General features: G+C 50.2%; 3 protein-coding genes across 3 annotated transcripts; 2 read left to right on the forward strand and 1 right to left on the reverse strand.

The window, feature by feature from the left end:
* Positions 1 to 1,818: 1,818 nt before the first annotated feature.
* VC83_09684 (uncharacterized protein) lies at positions 1,819 to 3,187 on the forward strand. Its single transcript, XM_024473097.1, has one exon. It carries the CDS (start codon positions 1,862 to 1,864, stop codon positions 2,894 to 2,896), a length of 1,035 nt encoding a protein of 344 aa, XP_024328865.1. The 5' UTR covers positions 1,819 to 1,861; the 3' UTR covers positions 2,897 to 3,187.
* Positions 3,188 to 8,150: 4,963 nt separating this feature from the next.
* On the forward strand, positions 8,151 to 8,982 carry VC83_09274 (uncharacterized protein; the record flags this gene model as incomplete). Its single annotated transcript, XM_024472718.1, has 4 exons — positions 8,151 to 8,174; positions 8,430 to 8,580; positions 8,633 to 8,815; positions 8,864 to 8,982. The coding sequence occupies 4 exons, from the start codon at positions 8,151 to 8,153 to the stop codon at positions 8,980 to 8,982; spliced, it is 477 nt and encodes a 158-aa protein (XP_024319830.1).
* A 4,215-nt stretch (positions 8,983 to 13,197) lies between these two features.
* Positions 13,198 to 14,348, reverse strand: VC83_09275 (uncharacterized protein; the record flags this gene model as incomplete). Its single annotated transcript, XM_024472719.1, has 4 exons — positions 13,198 to 13,483; positions 13,538 to 13,677; positions 13,739 to 14,060; positions 14,110 to 14,348. The coding sequence occupies 4 exons, from the start codon at positions 14,346 to 14,348 to the stop codon at positions 13,198 to 13,200; spliced, it is 987 nt and encodes a 328-aa protein (XP_024319829.1).
* Positions 14,349 to 21,024: the final 6,676 nt, after the last annotated feature.

The following is a 21,024-nucleotide window of genomic DNA, read 5'->3' on the forward strand; positions in this document are numbered from 1 at the left end:
GCAACACGCAGCGGAGGCGCAGCGTCTACCTCAAGCACGGGCTCGTGATGCTGCACACGACCTACCACAAGGGCCAGCAGCAGACGGGCAAGTTCAAGGACAACATCCGCTTCCTGCCGGCCACCATCGGAGACCTCCTGCTGGACTACCTGGTCTATGTCGTGCCGCTCCGCCAGGCCTTCCTGCGCCAGTCCTCCCCACGCGCAATCATGTCCGCGTACCTGTGGTGGAAGGACGGGGCCGTGTGGGCCGACAACCGGCTGACGCGGTGCATGGAGCGGGCGTGCGTGCGGGCCAAGGTGCCACGGCTGCATATCGCCAACTGGCGCCAGATGACGGTCAACATTGTGGAGACCAAGTTTGCAGGCAAAGACCTTGCGTGCTTCGAAGGCGTCGGGGCCAACGACGACGAGGAGGACGCAGAGGAGATTGACGACGACATCCGGACCATGACGAGGCAGCGGAACCACAGCACGCGGGTGATGAACCGCAGCTATGCGAACCAGCTGAACGCGAACTTTGGGAACGTGTGGGACGGCCTCATCCATCGGAACCTGCGCGCGTCGTCCCTGTGGAGGGATGTTACGACGGAACAAGAAGGCTGGCCAACTACAGGACAGGAAGGAGGGAGGTCGCATGAGACCGGCCCTGGTACCTGGAGGGGCAGCGGGGAATAGTAGTTCCGAAAGTATCACGTGACGGACTCGCAGGATGATGAGAAGAGTCCTAAGAGTCCAGGACTCCGAGGACTCGAGTGAGTTCCCAGGAGTCCACTAGGCACGTGATGGACTCGCAGGATGATGAGAAGAGTCCTAAGAGTCCAGGACTCCGAGGACTCGAGTGAGTTCCCAAGAGTCCACTAGGCACGACGCCACTATATAAGTAGATAGTATTTCCTTAGATAGGAGCTTCGTGCTCAACTCAATACAGTATTTGTTATATACTAGTAACGTGTTACTTGAAGCCTTTGTGTCTGATCCCCTGCCTCCTCTGATAAGTAAACCTTTACGCAAGAGAACCTCTGTGTCTTCTATCGTTTAGAAGTCAGCGTTACACTGCCCCCTCCGCACCACCCCCAGTTGATCGGGAGCATTTATAGACCCTCCTAGCTCGAATGCCAGACTAGCCTTTGGAATATTTCGAGGCAACACTCTCGCTCTGATACTCAGACGATTATCTTATAATTACGTACCCAGGTGAGACTGGCAAGGACGAAGCCCAACAGGCAGCTCCCATGTCCACACGACTGCCGTGGCCTCTCCGGCCAGGGTTCGAAGATGGGGCGTTTTTTAACCGAGATCACCATTTCCTTACCGAGATGCCATCGAATCCATCCCCTTTTCCATGTAACTGCGTAGCCCTCGCCCAGACGAACGCAGCCATGCTCCTCCCGGCCTCAGATCTCGACGTTTTTTTTTCAACCCAATTTTGATGGGGTGGTCAGTCATGTGAGTTGCCACGCAGCTAGCGAGCGTGGCTCGTCTCAGTCTATATCAGAACTTCTACCGTCAAGTCCAAACTTAGTCCTCTACACATTTTTCCTTCTCGCGCGGCAACCACCCAACATTTCTTCACACTTTCTTCACACCAGCACACAGCTCAGTTTCGAGTGGCAGAGGGGCACACCATCTTGTGTCATCTGTCTTTGGGGATCCTAGACTATACCATCTTATAGTGAGGTACCATCAAAACTTGAGCTCGCGCAACAACCACCCAACATTCTTCCACACTTTCTTCACGCCAGCACACAGCTCAGTCTCGAGTGTCAGAGGGGCGCACCATCCTGTGTCATCTGCCTTTGGGGATCCTAGACTATACCATCTTATAGTGAGGTACCATCAAGACCTGAGCTCGCGACACCATGCCACCGATACCCTCCATCCAGAAGCGCCACCAGCACCACACAGCCCACTCGCCATATGAGTGGAAGGAGAGGAGGGAGTTCTCCCATAACTGGAAGGCCAAGTTCCGCGGCAATGCCCAGGTCATCACCACAGATCTCGCCTGGACCAACCTCATCACGCCACCCAACCCCAGGGTCACCACCACACTGGAGGAGGGCCTCGAGCTCAGCAAGCACCTCACTCTGCTCCAGGGCATCCCCAAGGATGGTGGGAAGGATGGCCTCGACGTCCAGCCTGTCACCGTCTTCCACTCTGCAGACGAGGACCCAGAGCAGCTCCTCGTCTACATGAGGGGGGGGCTGAGCCTCCCAGACAGGAACAAGGACCTCTGCCGCCTCATGGTTGATGCCATTGAGAAGTACACGACACTCGCGCCACCCCCAAAGCCCAGCAGTGACGAGAGGCACGAGATGGAGCAGGCCAGGAAGGCTGAGCACGAGGGGAAGAAGTGGGGAGTCTACCACCTTGGGCTGTGGCATGCCACAGGACAGCCACACACGCCTCCCACCCTCTGCTCAGACATGCGCAGGACTGGAGCGGGCTTCGGGGCCACGCTGGCCCTCTACAAGACCATGGCCCCCCTCGCGCAGACCATAGGCAGGCTCTTCCAGGAGATCGATCCCAGGGCCTACCAGCAGTACAGGCAGAACTACCTTGGTGAGTGTGCAGCCACGCCTGAGCTGGAGGTCTTCAAGTTCAGCAACAGGAGCTGCTGGCACTGCCTCGCGATCCTGATAAACGCCCAGGTTGGGCCTCACAAGGACAACCATGATGTGCTCGATGGCTGGGTCGCGATGGCCTGCTTTGGAGAGTTTGAGGGAGGGGAGCTGTGCCTGCCAGCCCTTGGCTATAGGATTCCCTTCCAGCCAGGGGATGTTGTCCTGTTCCGCTCTGCAGTCCTCGAGCACTGGATCGCGCCCTTCGAGGGCACGCGGTACTCGTGCGTCTTCTTCACGAAGCAGAGCAACTGGCAGCCAGGTGAGGAGGAGTAGAGGGCTTGTCTCCTGGTCCATTTCCGGACTCACGTTCTTGCAGGGACGGTAGGTTGACGGTCTCGCAATCGAGTGGAACGTTCGCTGACGTTTCCTGTGCAGCTTTGCAAGGGGAACATATTGACGTACTCCGATTGTTGATCGGACTTTAGATGGTGGAGATACTCCGGTTTTGGTCGGGTGATGCATGGGAGGGGTGATTGGGGGAGCATGTTATAGGATGGATTGTAATATCCTGACGCGGCATGCAGATGGTGCGTTCGATAGCGTTAATAAAAGTAATTTGCAAGACGAATCAAATGGCGTACTCCGATTTGTGATACGAGTTGAGACGGGTGAGATATTGCAGATTTCGCTGGGGGGACAGTAGGGGTGGTGGAGCACCTACTCTGAGGGATTATAACCTTTGCAGCTACGGCGGAAACTTCACGTTCGATATCGTCATTGGAAGAGATTTGCAAGAGAAATCGAATGGCCTCTTACGATTTTTGATACGACTTGAAACGAGTGAGTTATTTCGGATTTGTTGGGCCGGGCCCAGGAAATGGGGCCCCATGGTAACATGTGAGAAGGATTCCAACTTTTGCAGCGACGTCTGAAACTTAACGTTCGGTATCGTCAATGGAAGATATTTACAAGGGGAATCGAATGGCGTATCCCAAGTTTTGATCCGAGTTCAACTGGTGAAGATATTCCGGATTTAGACGGGTGGCAGTGGGTAGGAAGGCCAAGGGGGGTGGTTACATATGAGACGTGGTATAACTTGTGCAGCAGTGCGCTGAACTTAACGTTCGATAGCGTTATTGAAAGAGGATTGCAAGGGGAACAAAATGGCGTACTCCTTTTTTTGATACGAGAAAAAATGGGTTAGTTATTTCGGATTTCGTCAGGTGCTTGGTGGCTGAGGGACTGGCTGAGTATAGTTTATGAAGGCTAATAACGCCTGCAGCGGTGGATCAAATGTATCGTTCTATAGGGGAAATTGGACAACTTTGCAAGACGAACAAAATGGCATACTCCGATTGTTGATACGAGTTGAAACGAACAAGTTATGGTGGATCTTGTCAGGCGGTAAGTGGCAGGGGGGGGCTGAGCATAGTTTTCAGAGGCTAATAACTTTTACAACAAGAGACGAAACCAAACGTTCAGTATCGTTATTAAGGGAGATTTGCAAGCGGAATCGAATGGCGTCCTCCGATTTTTGATACGAGTTGAAATGATCGTGTTATAATGGATTTCGATGGGTGGCAAGAAGAAGAGGGCATAGAACGGGAAGTGGTATAAATGCAGAGCTGAGAGGCAAGATCAAACGTTCGATATCGTAATTGAAAGAAATTTACAAGGGGAACAAAATGGCGTCTTCCGATTTACGATGCGGTTTGAAACGATGGAGATATCCCAGATTCCGCCGGGTGGCAAGGGTGCAGTATGGGCATGGCACGTGAGTGGCGATAGCTTCTGCAGCGATGGGTAGAATATAAAGTTCGATATCGTCATTGAAGGAGAATTACGAGGGGAATCAAATGACGTCTTCCGATTTTTGATACGGCTTGAAATGGCCGAGGTATTCCAGATTCCGATGGGTGGCAAAGGGTGGTGGGGGGCTAGGTATGAGAAGAGTCACATGTTCTGCAGGAGCGGGCGGAATTTATCGTTCGACACCACCATTGACAGAGGTTTACAAGCGGAACAGAATGGCTACCTCCGATTTCTGATACGAGTTTAAGTGAGAGAGTTATTTCGGATTTGTCGAGTGGTAGGGGCAGGTGGAGCCTAGGCTGCGCACTACTCGCCCAATACTCGGCTCACTCACTCAGTGGGTTACTCAGCTGGGTGAGTAGCTGAACCTTTCACTCGACTCGGTGAGTGAGGCCAATACTCAGTTACTCTGTAAAAACCCAGTGAGTACTCGGCTGTCACGTGTAAGATATATGCATTACGTGAACAGTCCCTCATACGATTAATACTATTTTATGGTTACAGTTGTAAGTTAACTTAAAGTATTACATTTATCAGCATCACTCTACCATCTCTAATAAGCTGTGAGAACGAATCACGTATATTCCTCTATCTAAGTACCACGATTATCAGAAGATTATCAGAACACTATATTATATATGCTCAAGAACATCTTTCCACCTTGCTTGATGAGGCCGGCCAGACCTACTAATACCTAAAGTATTTATAGGGTCTTGACGAGTAGCTTGAAAGATATCAAGTAGATCTCTTCCAGTCTTCCGAGGGTGTTGGATAGGCGTTGGTGGCGAGGACGGCATATCCTTATCTTCATCGTCATGAATAGTTGGAAGTATAGGCTCCTCATTATTACCATCTTCTCTTATATCTTCATTATCTGGGATATCGTCATCTGGGATGTCGTATAAGGTCTCGTTAAGACGGTCAGCCCTATCTCTTTCTTCACCTTGTTGGTAGCGCATTTGTCGTTCTTCATGTGCAGCTTGTGATAAGTCTTGCTGTTGCTGTGGCCGCTGAGGATTAAACGGAGGATATTGTACCTTTGAATATGTCTCTCGGATATGTGTATTTGATCGTGGTTCTTCTTCATCGCTGATATATTGTAACTCGATAGAATTGCACATCCGTTGTCGTTGTGCCTCATACTCTTCTTCGACTTGCTCCTCAGTCATATCAACGACGTCCATCATATCTGCAAGCTTGTCACGATGACCTTGACGATTCTTGTATTGTCGAGAGTAATATATAAGCATAATACTCTTAATCGTCTCAGGATTAAGTTGACCACGTCGGTGGCCACATACGTCCCTTGCGGCACTAAAGACTCGCTCAACTCCAGACTCAGCAGCAGGAATACAAAGTATATCACGAGCCATTGCTGATAGACCAGGAAATTGCTCTTCCTTTTGTTGCCAAAATAGCAATATCTTTGTGTAGATATGTGCTATACAAGTTAGAATAAGATTATCAGAAGATTACCAGAAACTTACGAGCATCAAGATAGAGATCAGCCTCATTCACATATTCCTCTCGCTGGCCCCGAGTCCCATTTAATGTCTGACTTTGCTGCAATACTAAGGCTAATGGATCCATATCTGCATCTCGTAATCCTGATTGACTCGCAACTCGCACTGTAGAGTACTGCTCTTTATAAAGAGTCCTAAACTGTTGTTCAAACTCTGTCTCCCAATTTCGTATTGAAAAGTCAAGCTTGCAAACCTTTTTGTTAAAGTGTGAGAGCTTCACACTAGGATTTAAGATACTAGCAAATGCGAAGATAGATCCAGTATTTGTGTATAGCTTGTTATAATACTTCCTAATCTTTTTCTCTGCAGCATCGATTGCTAAAGTCATCTTTGCTGCCCATGGATATGTCTTATGCCGTAGCCGGTGCCGAGTTCCTTCAAGCGTTGATAAGAGTTTTTGATATACTCCAAGTGTATAGCAGACAGTAGGTCCGGCTGACGATCCAATGTTTGTTGTAAAGAAGTTGAATGGCCTTGTAAGATCAATGATGTATTCGATGTGCTTCCATTCTAGCTCGCTAAGTCTGAACATGTGAGCACCATGATCGCCTCGAGTATATTGATTGATTGTTGACTTGAGTTGCTGTGCTCGCAGAAGCACAGTGTATTAGATAGTATTATACGGCCCGTATACGGGTTCATTTTTGTAACCAGTGCGTATACGATACGGGTTCAACTCAATACGCACTGGCACTGGTTAATACGATACGGAGCCCGTATACTGGCCGTATACGGGCCGTATTAACCACGTGACACAATGAAAAATGATCTGAAGTATATAACTTACTTCAATGAGGGCTTGTAGTATAGAAAGTAGTGCATTGGGCTATCTAGTATATTCTAAAAGCAGCACTTGATCTACATATTGTAGAACTGGGAGAGAAGCTCCTCGGATTCCTTGGTTGGGGACAACAGCAACAATCTGTCGTCAGATGGGAGGATCCACTTGTACTCAGCTGGCTCAGTCTCTTCTCTCAACACCTCCCAGGCCCGAAAGGCGCCAAGTGCATCAGAATCCAACTGAAAGCCATAGAACTCAGTATCATAGCCATCAGGGTACCAGTCAGCAGGGCCAGGAAGGTAGACTTGTTCGCCATCGAAGCTCCATGATGCAAAGTTCCGCCAAACTGCCATCTGTGTCTTGGTGAAGTAGAGGTGCGGGGGGGTCTTCTCATAATAAGTCCTGTAGATGTTAGCTGATTACTATAAATATTACTATAGTGACTTACCCAGTCTCTGTGTCGATTGCTGGGGGCAGGTTGCTGATAAAATCTGGGTCAGTGTTGACTTTCTTCATCAGCCTCAATGTTGACTTGTATGCTGCTCTCCACTTGCGGCGCCAAATAGAGAATCCAAGACCTTCAAATTTCTGTATCCATATCAGTATTGGTCTCGTAATAGCGTTGCTGATCGTACCTTAGTTGTAGCATCAGCCTGTCCCTCAACCTTCAACTGGGCGTTCTCAAGGTCCACCTTCCTGTAACCATTGGCCTTCTCGTCTTCCCTCCACATCGCTTCTTGAGTAACCTCGTCTACTTCTTCCTCAGTTTCCCATGCCATGTTCCCATCGTCCCATAGTGCGTACGCCCCACCACCCTCTCCAATCCCAAGGTTTTGCTCGACGATACTCGCATGGATTCCATCTCTGACACTGTTTCCTGGTTACTATAATGATTACTATAAAGAATGTTGAGATTCTTACCGTTTGATTCTGACTTCATCCCTCTTTGCCTTGACTCGCTCTTCTTGTTCAGTAGGGTTGAGGTCCTTGAATTGCTGGGTGCCACGGAGCTTCTTGACAGCGTAGGCGGTCGCGGCAGTATCGGCCCTCTTCGCATTGTCGATCTTACGCTCAGGCTCACTCATATCGTTTCGTCTTTTATCCACGCGTTTTGTGTGCTTATTGGTTGACTTCTCGTCGTCGGCCTTCCGTTTTCCAGCCATTGTAGTCAGCTTACTATGATTGTTACTATAAAACAGATGTAAAGGATGCAATAGACTTACCTTGATGGTGTTGATGGTGGTGGTGTTGTGAGGTAGGTCGTGTTGTGAGGTTGTGTTTGAAGGCAGAAGAAAAAGAAGAAGAAGAAGGTATAAGAAGAAGAAGGTTAAAGTTTGGTAAAACGCGTCAATAAGGCTGCTTGCACATTGTTGTTGGGGCGAAATTCACTTTCTACGTGGCAACCTCACTTCACCTCAATTTATACTACACCTTCTTCTTCTTCTTACTCAACTACCTCAACACTACAAAGATGCAGTTTGCTGCTGGCTACTTGGTAAGCTCCCGAATCTTATAGTAATCATTATATTAACCCCCCTACAGCTTAATGGCCGACAAGGCTTCTGAGTTCAATCCAAGCTTGGAATCAGACGGCGCCAGTACTCCAACACAACACCCCAATACTCCAGAACCTTCACCACATCGCCGTAGTAGTCGCAACCTACAACCTCCACCTCTCCAACCTCCACCACATACTCCAGTCTGCCGAAGCCGACGACAACAGCTCCAAATCCCACACACACAACCCCAGAAGAAGAAAGGTCTAAGACCAAGCTTTGCGCCTGGCCAGAAGTTTGGACCGAAAGAGCCCAAGATGCCCGCCCAGAAGATGGTCAGAAAGGCACCAAGAAAGAAGCCAGCTCTTGCCAAGAAGCCAGCAAAGCGCCGTCAGAGAACTGGAGGTAGGTTGATTACTATTATTATTACTATAAAGCTATTGCTGATTCAAAACAGTCAAGGCTCTTCGTGAGATTAAGCGATATCAGAAGACAACAGAGCTTCTTGTGCCTCGTGCGCCTTTCGTGCGACTTCTCCGGGGGATTCTTTTCGATCTAAGCAAGGATATGCGAATCCAAGCGTCTGCTGTCAGTGCACTTCAAGAAGCTGCAGAGACGACACTTGTCAGGGAGTTTGAGAGTAGGTGACCCTACAACTTTATAGTAATCATTATAGTAATCAACTTAGTGACGCAACTTGCTGCCATCCACGCAAAGCGCGTGACGATCCAACAGAAAGATATGAAGCTGGTCCAAGCCATGCGTCTCCACATGACTGGCTTCAGTTTTCCAGGCAACAATGTTTGAGAGAAGGTCGGCAAATGAGCCAGAAGTATATAGATAGTAGAACTTCAATGAAAACCCTCAGACTAGCAGTCCCAGACTACTAGTTCCCTATAGCACACACTAACTCTAGCTTCAAATCACAGCCTTAACTCTGTGGAATATCTGTATCTATATCCAGTTGCCTCATATCTACAGCGTCATCTGCAAAAGCTACTGCCCTGCCTTTACCAAGCCATGATTTAAGACACTCAATTGCCTCAATACTCTTAATACCAAGACGGTTCCTACGGTCTGTAATCGTAATTTTTGCACCTGAAAACAGGCGCTCTGGCTCTGCTGACATCGCAGGAATTGATAATATATCCAAGGCCATAATACTAAGATTTGGATAGGTCTTGCGCTGTGTAGGTTCAAGCCACCAGGCCCGTGGATCTGTAACTTCTGAAATAACTGGTGCTAGCAGATATTTTGAATACTCGTCTTGATCAATAGTTGCTTTCTTTCCTTGATGCCATTGAAGGAAAGAGTTCTGGACTGGCTTGGCCAATTCTGACGCTTGAGTAGGGACAGTAACTGCTGTTGATTTATATTCTGTAACCCAGAAATCGAGCATCTGTTTCCGGCAAGGTGCCTGCCACTCTTCAGGCCAGTTGTTGTCAATATAATCCCATTTCCATTGTGGAGACAGTACTAAAGCAGCAATATAGACTGGTGATCTCTCTGTTAAGCTGTAGTATTTGTCCAATTTAACCCAGCCAGAGTTGCAACAAGGACTCATAAAGGGATCAGTAGCATATATACTCTTTGCAGTCTCAAACTGCTCAAGTAAGAAGTCCATTGTTGGCAACACTCTGTCAATAGTTGCATTATGACCTTCTGTAGCTAGTGTAGCATCGTGAAAGAATAGCAAGAAGTCTTGAAGCTTTTGTAGATCTTGCCAGTCCTTTTCTAACAATAAGTCATCACTGTTCTCTTGATATTGGTGACAGAAAAGGTTGATAGCAGTCTTAAGCTTTGTTGCAGTACTAATCATTGCATACCAAGAGTTCCAGCGAGTAGAGTTGTCTCGTACAAGGTTGCGGCCACCACTAAGCTCTCGGAAATTAGCTAATCGTTGCGTGCTCCGTTGAATATAAACTACAATATTGTGTAGCTTTCCAAGAGGTCCCTTCTGTCGCCATTGTTGCATTTCAAGCTCTGTAGGTGTTGTTAACATACTAGTGTTATTCTCTTCTGCAAGAGCCTCATCGTTGGTGTGAAATAAGAAGGATTGAGCTGCTAGATTAATAATATGGCCGTTGCATCGAAGGCGGTGATGTCTTGCATTATAGACAATTTGGTATTGGTCAAATAGTACTATTTATAGAGTAGTCAGTAAGTGTTGCAAACTATAATAAACCATATACATATAGAAAGACATACATGTAGAAAGAGCGTCCATCATTGTATCATTGTTTCCTGCATTGTCCATAACAAAGTATCCGATTTTCGATACAATTCCATAGTCGTTGATTACTTTCATAATAAGCTCTGCCTGATTCCAACCTGAAGATGTTAGCTGATTACTATAAATATTACTATAAAGTTATTAACCTGTATGCTCGCCATCTAGTTCTTGTAATGCAAGAACAGAGTGTTCTAATTGGCCAGTTTCGGATATATAGTGTGCGATTATACCAAGAATTGCAAGAGAGTTGGGAGAAGTCCAGAGGTCAACTGTAAAGTGGGCTTTTGACAGAGCTGATTGTACATCGCGTTTGATCTGTTGCTTTTGAGCCTTGTATGTACGCAACGTCCAGGTCTGTATTGTTGAAATAGAGTTAGGTAGCCAGTTATCGATCTCTGGATTAAGGTAATGGAGTAATGCCCTAAATTCCAATATTGTTGCCATACGGAAAGGGACTCCACAAGTTGTAATCCATCGTACATATAGCTGCTCAACAACAGCAGGGTCTAAGGCTTCAGTTGCAACAGTAGAAAGGCAGCGGCGTTTATGATTTATCTCTTTAGCTTTGTCGAAAGCTTCAGCGATATTGCTTTGAATTGAAGTAGTTCGAGATTCCTGAGTAGAGGATATATCTATGTCGTGTTATTTTAAGTGCCTTGTAATAATCTTTGTTCCGCCAGACTCAAGATACTCTTTTAGACAGTATCTACAACGCCATATTAACCTGCCCTGGTAGTTCCGAATGATATCGCAGCGGCTAACAGGTGTATGGTCCCAGACTTTCGAAAATCGTCTGCTTGCAGTTGTTGTTACAGAAACAGAGGGAGAGGATAGCGTACGTTTAAGTATAGGCGAAGTCGGGGTTTCAAATCGTTCACTGACAAATAGCTCACTGTCGAGCTGTGACAGTATATCCGAAGGTTGTGAAGTCATTGTAGTAATATATAGTATATAACGATCTACCAATTGAAGTTATTCGAACCCCTTGTTTCAAATTTTAAGCCTCAATACTAGCTGTATACGGCTAGTAATACGGCCCGTATACGGCCAGTATTGAGAACTGAATACGCACTAGACCCGTATTGGGATTTTGGAATACGCACTGACTCAGTATTGCCGTATACGACCCGTATCGCCAATACTATCTAATACACTGGTCGTATACGACCCGTATCGCCAATACTATCTAATACACTGCAGAAGCATATGGCATGTCGAATCCCATCGAGTTGATACATCTTGAATAAGTCGAAGAAGCCTCTGAGATGATTGACCCCGGTTCATGTTTGCCTTTTGCAAAGTCATAAACCTGTTCCTTCGAGTTTGACTTGAATTAACAAAGATAGTGAGCTTCCGGAGCTATGAGATATTAGAAAAGACTACCAGAAGTTTACCAGAACTAACAAGAGAATATATACCTTTCCAAGTGTAAATCCAATACCCTTGTCCTTCTGCAACTTTGCAAGGCCCTCCATCTGATTCTCTTCTTCCCAGTTCATTAAGATCTCTTGATTTGTTGGCGTAATCCGGATTCGACCAAGGAGAGCACTAAGGGCAAGTTGAATAACGTGAGCTAGGCAGGGTATGTGTTGTACTTTTCCTCCAATGAAATGCTCGTTGTCTGCAATACTATCAAGCATTATTTCCACATCTCTCATCATTGAAGTGTTGTTTGACGCATTATCAGTCGTAATGGATATAATTCGTCCTTCTAAATGCTGCCTTGTGATAACTTTTTCAAGTATTCCACATAACTCAGCACCAGTATGCTCTGTATATATAGGTTCAAACCCAATCAAGACCTCTTGCATTTTCCAATGACGGTCGATAAATGATGCAATAACACCCATAAATGAAAGTCGAGTAACACTTGACCAACAGTCGAGCGATAATGCAATCTTTGAACCAGGAACAACATCTTGTAGCATCTCTTCTTCGATTTGTGTGAGCTTTGTTGTTAAGAGGTTTCGAATAGTTGTTGCTGAGGGTAGTGGATAGTGAGGATTCTGTAAGATAGCAAGCCTTTTCCATTCAGGATCCTCGACTGAGCGGAACGAGCTATGAGTTGAGATAACTGTGTATAGAACTTGTTCGTAAAATGCCTCTTGTGTGAGAATATGATCCTATTATAGATATTAGCCTATATAATTCTGGTAATAATCTGGTAATCCTTACCTGTTGAGGTCGCATCTGATTGATTCGCATTTGATAGAGACTATCCTTACCCATCCGTGACTTCTTTTTGCAAATGTCTGATGCAAGATGTGTTGCCATAGACTTTGGGCCAGCAGACTTGATTGCAGGATGCGTAAGGGCCTTCGAACAATAGGTACAAATGACACATGGTTCTCCAGAAAGCCGGTCTGCTCCTTGGTGATAACTTCTCCAGTATTGAGAACTCTGGTTGGTTGAATCCCATGCAATCTTCGTAAGGAGTTTTGTAGTATGATCTGAGTGTTGTTCATACCATCGTGATAGCTTCCACCACTCAATGAATACATCGTGTGTATCCTTAGTCCATTTGATGAATTGGTTTAATTTGCCAGTATATTCGAGGCCCGCAGGGATTTGATTTAATGAAGGTAGTCGTTGAGAAGAGGGAAGAGAGTCTGAGAATATATTAGAAATAGGATTGTCAGAGTCAAACAACTCTGAATATTGCGATGACATTTGGCAAGTAGCAAATTGTTTGATTATCAGAAGATTACCAGAAGTCTGGCTACGATGAAATACTTAAATCTCTATAGCCCCTATTCGCGTCGGAAAATCAAATACTCCATTTCTCTCCTCTACTCTAACTCCAGAAACAACATATCCTGTGCAGCTGATACCTTAGCCCACTTTTCCTTATCAAATTTCTTAGAGTAGACAAGTAAGAACGCCTCTTTGAAGCTAGAACTATGAGTGGAGACTTGTAACCATCCGTTGTTGACAAGATTGTAAGACTTTGGGTACCACTGCGCAGGTCCTGGTAATTGGGCCCACTTTCCAAACTTCCAAGCTGTAAAGTTTGTCCAAACTGCCTGCTCGTACAAACAGAAATATTTATGTGGTGGGATAACGTTGTGAAAAGTGCTATAATAAACAATTAGTATCTCTAGAAGATTGCTAGAATGATCAGAGACGTACCCTTCTTCTACATCAATCCATGGCATATATTCAAAGAGATGCTCAGGCTTCTTTCTCAGCTTTCCAGCCTTTCTCGTATATGAGCGGATACAGCTATCCCAGAAATGTTGCCACTTGCGGAAATTGGACTCTTCATGGGCCTATCAACCGTTAGTATTACCAGAAGATTACCAGAAGATTACCAGACTATGAGGTACCAACATCAATGCGTGCTTGAGTTAAGAGAGCCTGGATGCTAGCGATCTCTTCATCAGAAAGCTCATCTGGTAGAACAGCCTCGTCATTTAAAATATCGTCGCGCCGTAACATAAGCTCCAACTCTAAATCGTCTTCAACCTCAGTATCCTCCCATTCGCTGTTATGATCGTCATCGATTGGGATACTGGTGATACCCTCAAATGCAGCAAGCTCAGACAGAAGTTGTGGCGGAGTAGATGGTGGGGCTTGTGGAGAAGAAGAAGGGGCGCTAGTATTCTTGACTTTCTGATTCGCAATGCAAGATGCATGGGTGCCCTTTTCAGTCCTGTTTATAGTTAGATTAAGGCTACCAGAGATTACCAGAAGGAACTTACCGAACACGAATACGCTCAACCTTCAATTCATTCTGTAGACGTGTCTTGTCTTCAGCAGAGGCAGCGATATACTTTGCAGACTTGTATAACTTCTTTAAGTAGTAGCTCAGATCGCCATGGTCAGCCTTGAGTGCTAAATGAACAGCCTTCTCATCTTCAGTAAGGTTGGAGACGCGGTTGCGAGCTTTGATAGTATTCAAATTAGTGGAGAGTTCTTCAGGTGCCTTGCGTTTCGCCATGCTAAACACGTGATTAGCAGAAGATCATCAGAAGTTCTGACTGTAGAATCAAGATAATAAACTTACTTGAGGTCCTAGTGAAGAGGTAAAGCGCAAAAGAGAAGAAGAATGTGTAGATCGGAACGTAACCAAGGAAGGTGGTTGGTTGTAAGGTTGTTGTTTTTTTAAAGTTGCAAACAATTATATTCGTCAAGGAATATTCACCTGCAAATAATTACTGTTCTAAACAACACTACAACGCGTACCTTCAAATAAAACACATACCTTTCAACCTCTACCTCTTTCTTTACTCTTTCTACAACATCCTTGCTACAAACTCACTGTAAGTACATATATCTTTTGATCTACTTCTTTGTCTTGTGTATACTTCACTAACTCATCTTAATGTTAGCAAATGGCTCGTATTAAGCAAACTGCTAGGAGATCAACTGGCGGCACAGCACCAAGGATGCCACTTGGATTACAGGCTGGCTCTAGGCTTGGTGGAAAGGGAAAGGGAAAGGAAAAGGCTGTGCGCACAGCAAGAAAAGCTCCAGTTCGCTCATCTCAAGCTTGCAACAATCATGCTCAGAAGGCCATGCGCCGTGCAAAGTCTGGTAAGAGGATTACCAGAGGATTACCAGAACTCTCTAATAAACATATAGGCACCAAGGCTCTCCACGATATCAGAAGACAGCAACTTGATACTCGCCTGATTATTCCAAAGCTCTCATTCCAGCGTCTTGTTAGGGAAATCGCACAAGACTTCAAGTCCAATCTTCGCTTCCAGCAATCTGCTATCCTAGCTCTCCAGGAAGCTGCCGAATGCTTCCTCATTCGAGAATTTGAGAGTATGATACTTGAACATAGTGACAGGGACATACTAACAGTTATAGTGACAAATCTCCTTGCTATTCATGCGAAGAGAGTGACAATTCAGGCAAAGGATATGGTATTGGTTCGGCGTTTGCGGGATATGATGTTTAATCATGGAGCTGTAGGCTTAATCGATGGAAATGTCTCTCACCCAGGAATGAAGGTTAGATAAGTTCTGGCAACCTTCTGGTAACCTGGTACCTAAAGGCAAAGGTTATAGTGTGGAATAGGATATCAACGACATGGGAATGGAGTTATTGAGTTATGGCGTTTTACGATATCGATATCAATGTGAAGTCACGATCACACCCCCTTTTCAATGACTAATCAAACACGTGATATAACTGGGTTGCCAAGACCTATACTAGGTACCCGGCAAGTGAGTAATCCTCATTCAACAATACTCGGGATATGAGTGAGTAACTCAGCTGGGTGAGTAGAAATTCTACTACTCGACTCATGAGTACCCAGTGCGCAGCCTATCTATATGTGAGACATCTACATGAGAATATCGAACACGTGACATGAACAGCTTCAGTCCCAACTGAGACACCCCCTCAGGTAACGTGGAGATATCAGGAAACTGAGCTCAAATAGAAGGTAATTCAAAGGCACGATCAACGTGTGTCGTCAATAGTTCGGTGTCGCAGAGTGCCTGCCAACCTGCCTGTCCGTTCGCGTCTGTTCGCCGTGACATTTGACTCCTGGATCTATAGCTTTTGAATATGGTCTCGGAGGTTCACCAGGTTGAGCTGTTGGACAAATACGTCGTGTTTTTGCTTTGGAAGAGCCTTCGTAAATCCGTCGGCAGGCATCTGTCCTGTTGGCATCCATTCCACATGAATGGCGCCAAGATCCACCTGCTCACGCAGCCAGTGTCCCAGTATATCGACGTGTTTCAGCTTCGTGATTAATCTGGGAGCCGACGAGTTGAGGAGCCTCACTGTCTGTAGATTGTCGCAACCAATTGTAGGATCTTCGTGAAGGTCTAATTCGACCGATTTGAATAGTCTCGTCCACCAGATAAGCTCCTTCGCAGCCTCTGAGACGGCGATGAACTCAGCTTGAGTCGTCGATGTGGAGACGTGTGTCTGTTTCTTGGACATCCAGGCGATAGGTCCGTTAAACGGCTTGAATAGAAAACCGTGGGAGCTCTTGCAGTTAGGATTGTCCGCAAATGAGGCATCGCTCGAAGGTTGGAAATAGCGCTTCACGCCCTGAGTCGTATTGTCCTTCAATTCAGTCATACTGTCCTTCGATCCCACCCCCTCAGGGGCTGCGGGCATAGGATGAGACGTGAAAATAGCCTCATAAGGCGTTTCCTCATCCGTATCGCCATATTGGATACCTAGCGTCCGAGTTCCTGACAAATAGCTAAGTAGTCTATATGCAGCAGAGTGGTGATCAGGGCCAGGATTCGTGAGAAACTGAGAAAGCTTTGCAACAGTGAATGAAATATCTGGTCGAGTCTGAATCGCGGCGTATAGGCATGAGCCTATTCTCTGCTGATAGCCCAGAATCTGTTCTGGGGTCGCCGTGCCTTCAAAAGGGCGTAATTCTTGAGGAGAAAGTGGTGTCTTCGCTACCCCTAGAAGCGGCCGTATCTGTAGTGCAAATTGGGAATCCCCACGCGAGCGACCCCTGTCGCTCGCGCGCGCACGGGCCATTGTGGAGCGATTATTGTGCAGCAAATTGGGAGACCCCCGGGACGGCGCAGGCGCATCAAGCACGCATACAGAGCATGCAACGAAGGGCGAATAGCGCACACACACCGCTCGCGCAAGGGAAGGATGGCGGCCAGCTTCTCCTACCTCGCAACTCACGGGGTGCTGCTCTGCCGCGACTGCGGGACCTGCCTCATGCCCGCGCGCGCCAGCCAGGAGTGGCACCTGAGGCACCCACCCCACGACCTCAAGGGGCCGGAGCTGCGCACCCTGCTCGACCTCTTCGCGACGCATGAGCTGCGGCCCCCGGGACAGGTCGCCCTGCCAGACCAGCCCTGCATCGCCATCGAGGGACTGCGCCGCCATCCGGCATTCTCCTGCATCCTCTGCGACGACGGCCGGCCGACCCTGACCCGGTCCGGGCCGGCCATCAGGGCGCACGTGTCCCGGGAGCACGGGCAGAAGCCGTCGCAGCAGAGTGAGGGTGGCGCGTGGCAGAGATGCACGGTGCAGACCTTCTTCGCAAAGACCGAGCATGTCCGGTACTTTGTGGTTACAGACGACGACAGGGCGGAAGGGGACGCAGCTACTGCCGCCATCGCCCTCGAGCCGCAGGAGCAGGCCTTCTTCGACCTGGCCGACGCGGACGCGACCATGGTAGCGGACGACATCAAGACGGAGGGCAACAAGGTGCACGGCTTCGACAGCCACCCCTCGGCTGCGGTCCCGTGGCTGAGGCGGACTGGCATCGAGAACCACGTGCGGGGCCTAGAGAAGGACGAGATGCACGCCTCCTTTGCGCTGCCGAAGAGCGCAGATGAGGGAGAGCCCGAGCTGTTCCTGATGCTCGAGGTCATGGACGAGATCCTCGCTGAGGTGCACGGCTGGTGCTTCGACGGGCCGGACTGCATGCTGACGTGGCCGAGGCAGCTCGCGCTGAGCCGCTTCCATGGCGCCCCTACCTCATCGGCACCAGCCAGTTGCAGGGCAGGCAGGGTGCGCGGCTTCGACCCCAAGAAGGAGCCATCCACACTGCGCACAAACTTTGGGTACTGGAAGCAGTTCATGGCGTACTGCTACCGCGTCGCCTACTGCGGCAGCCACTTCACGCCACCTCTGAGCGCGGACCAGGGCAGGCGCCCCGAGGACCGGATCCGGCTGACGGACGAGCAGACGACAGCTTGGGAGGCCGCCCTGGAGTGCGCTGCCGACGGAGACCGCTTAGCGCTGAACGACGCCCTCCGATCCCTCTGCATGGCCCTCGTCTGCCACGAGTTCGGCGGCGACCGCTTCAGCTCGCCGCTCCTCAGCTTCTGCGCGATGCTGAGCGTCAAGCCACGCACCAAGTCGTGGAAGGAGCCGGGCAACTTCAACAGCTGCCTGTCCGGCCTGATCTGGGCTGTGCAGCTGCTCATCTTCAGCACGGCCGCATACCTCGAGAGGTCGGGCGCCGGCAGCACGCTCGAGCACATCAACAGCATCTGCGAGCAGTACCTGCGGCCGGACACGGAGACGCCCATGGGCGAGATACTGGGCTGGCGCCTGCTGCTGTTCGCGGTGTCGAAGGACGGAGTGGGCTCGCACCAGGCGCACTGGGACGAGGACGAGCAGATCCTCACCTACAGGGACGTCGACCTGAACATGGACGAGGTGCAGCAGCTGCTGCTGTCGGAGTTCAGGCAGGCGCAGCATCTGCTGCACGGCGAGCTCATGTTTGGCGCAGCGGGCCTGCCACGGATGCGCGCGTGGGCACTCAAGGACAACCTCGACGCCGACAACTTTAGCTGGCACTTTGGCGAGCACCGGGAGAACGCGGCACTGCTGAAGCCGCTCGCGGGCTCACTGCGCAATGTCATACGGGAGTCGCAGTCACTCCGAGCGTCATTCCTCGACACCACTGCTGCACCTACTGCTGAGGATGGAGAGGATGGAGAGGCGGATGCAGGGGTCACGAGGGTCATGTGGCGACAGAAGGCCATCGACCAGTACGAGGCCGTCGCTGACGAGTTCCTCAAGCGGCTCCTCGTCCTCATCCACATGGCCTCGGGCCAGCCGCTGCGCGAGAGCGAGCTGTTCTCCCTCACCTGGCGCAACACGCAGCGGAGGCGTAGCGTCTACCTCAAGCACGGGCTCGTGATGCTGCACACCACCTACCACAAGGGCCAGCAGCAGACGGGCAGGTTCAAGGACAACATCCGCTTCCTGCCAGCCGCCATCGGAGACCTCCTGCTGGACTACCTCGTCTACGTCGTGCCGCTCCGCCAGGCCTTCCTGCGCCAGTCCTCCCCACGCGCAATCATGTCCGCGTACCTGTGGTGGAAGGACGGGGCCGTGTGGGCCGACAACCGGCTGACGCGGTGCATGGAGCAGGCGTGCGTGCGGGCCAAGGTGCCACGGCTGCACATCGCCAACTGGCGCCAGATGACGGTCAACATTGTGAAGACCAAGTTTGCGGGCGACCTTGCGTGCTTCGAGGGCATCGGGGCCGACGACGACGATGAGGATGCAGAGGAGATGGAGGATGACATCCGGACCATGACGAGGCAGCGGAACCACAGCACGCGGGTGGTGAACCGCAGCTACGCGAACCAGCTGAACGCGAACTTTGGGAATGTGTGGGATGGCCTCATCCGTCGGAACCTGCGCGCGTCATCCCTGTGGAGGGGGCTGTGGGATCTCGACACGGTGCTCGGGGATGCGGTCGCAGCAGCAGGGAAGAGGAAGCGCGAGGCGGCAGAGGTGGCAGGGTCCGACAGGCCGCGGATGCTGAAGAGGATTGCCGTGGGCGTGCACCGGCCGCGGAAGAGGTGGTCTGCTGCAGCCCTGCTGAAGTGCGCGAGGGGGCTCTACCACGACGACAAGCTGCAGTGGAAGTCGGCCGCACAGGAGCGGGCGATGACGGTCGTCATGTCATGGACGGAGCAGGTCGTCGTCATCCTGGGCACCGGCGAGGGGAAGAGCCTGCTGTTCATGCTGCCCTGTGTCCTGCCTGATGCGGGCGTGACGATCCTCGTGCTGCCGCTCGTGTCCCTGCGTGGCGACCTGCTGCGGCGTGTGCAGGAGCTCGGGATAGACCACCTCGTGTGGGCCCCGGGCGAGGAGCGGGACGCACCGCTGGTGTTCGTCACGGTCGAGGCCGCGAGCACGTCTCAGTTCCGGGCGTATGCGCACAGGCTGGCCGCGACGCAGCAGCTCGGCCGCGTCGTGATAGACGAGGCGCACCTCACAATCACGGCGTCCGAGTACCGTCACGCCATGGCCGACCTCGCCCTCATCCGCAGCGTGCGCACGCAGTTCGTCTACCTGACGGCCACCCTGCCGCCAATGCTACAGGCCGCGTTCGAGAGGCAGAACAACCTCGTGAAGCCAAAGGTCGTGCGGGCCTCAACGAACAGGCGGAACCTCTCGTACCTCGTGCAGCGGGCCACAGGGCAGGGGAGCCTGCTAGAAGAGGGCGCGCGGAGGGCCAGGGACGCGTGGCGGGCGAGCGGGCTGCTCGACCAGACCCGAGACAAGATCATACTCTACGTGCGGACATGGGAGGAGGCACAGGACCTGGGCAGCCTGCTCCGCTGCCCGGTCTACACCGCGATGGCCGGCACGGCAGAGGAGAAGCAGGAGCTGCTCAGGACGTGGCTCACCACACCCGAGCTGCCATACATTGTGGCGACGTCGGCCCTTAGCGCCGGCTTCGACTACCCACATGTCCGGCTCGTCATGCACCTGGACGAGCCACGCTCCCTCGTCGACTTTGCGCAGGAGTCCGGTCGGGCTGGGCGCGATGGGAGGGAGGCATACTCAGCCGTGCTCCTGCCGCACAAGTGGCAGTCGCAGGCGGGCAACGCCGGTATGGATGTCGAGACGAGGGCACTCTACCGCTACCTCGAAGGCCGGGAGTGCAGGCGCACGTGTCTGAGTGCGCACCTCGATGAGGCATCAGAGCTTCGGCAGTGCGATGGCACCAGGGATGATGTGGCGTGCGATGTCTGCAGCAGTGGCCCAGCCCATCACACGTGCCCCGTGACGATGCCACAGAGGCAATGCCGCACACAGGGAGTGCAGCCATCCACGAGAAGCGGCGTTTGGCATACCTCGAGCTCAGCCGCTACAAGGAGGACCTCCTCACCGTGAAGGGGACGTGCCTGCTCTGTCGAGGG

Source organism: Pseudogymnoascus destructans (genome assembly GCF_001641265.1).
Source record: "Pseudogymnoascus destructans isolate 20631-21 unplaced genomic scaffold scaffold_35, whole genome shotgun sequence".
Taxonomy (NCBI): domain Eukaryota; kingdom Fungi; phylum Ascomycota; class Leotiomycetes; order Thelebolales; family Thelebolaceae; genus Pseudogymnoascus; species Pseudogymnoascus destructans.

What these genes read in the sequence shown, in the direction of transcription:
- VC83_09684 (XM_024473097.1), top strand. Translation starts at nt 1,862, where the DNA reads ATGCCACCGATACCCTCCATCCAGAAGCGCCACCAGCACCACACAGCC.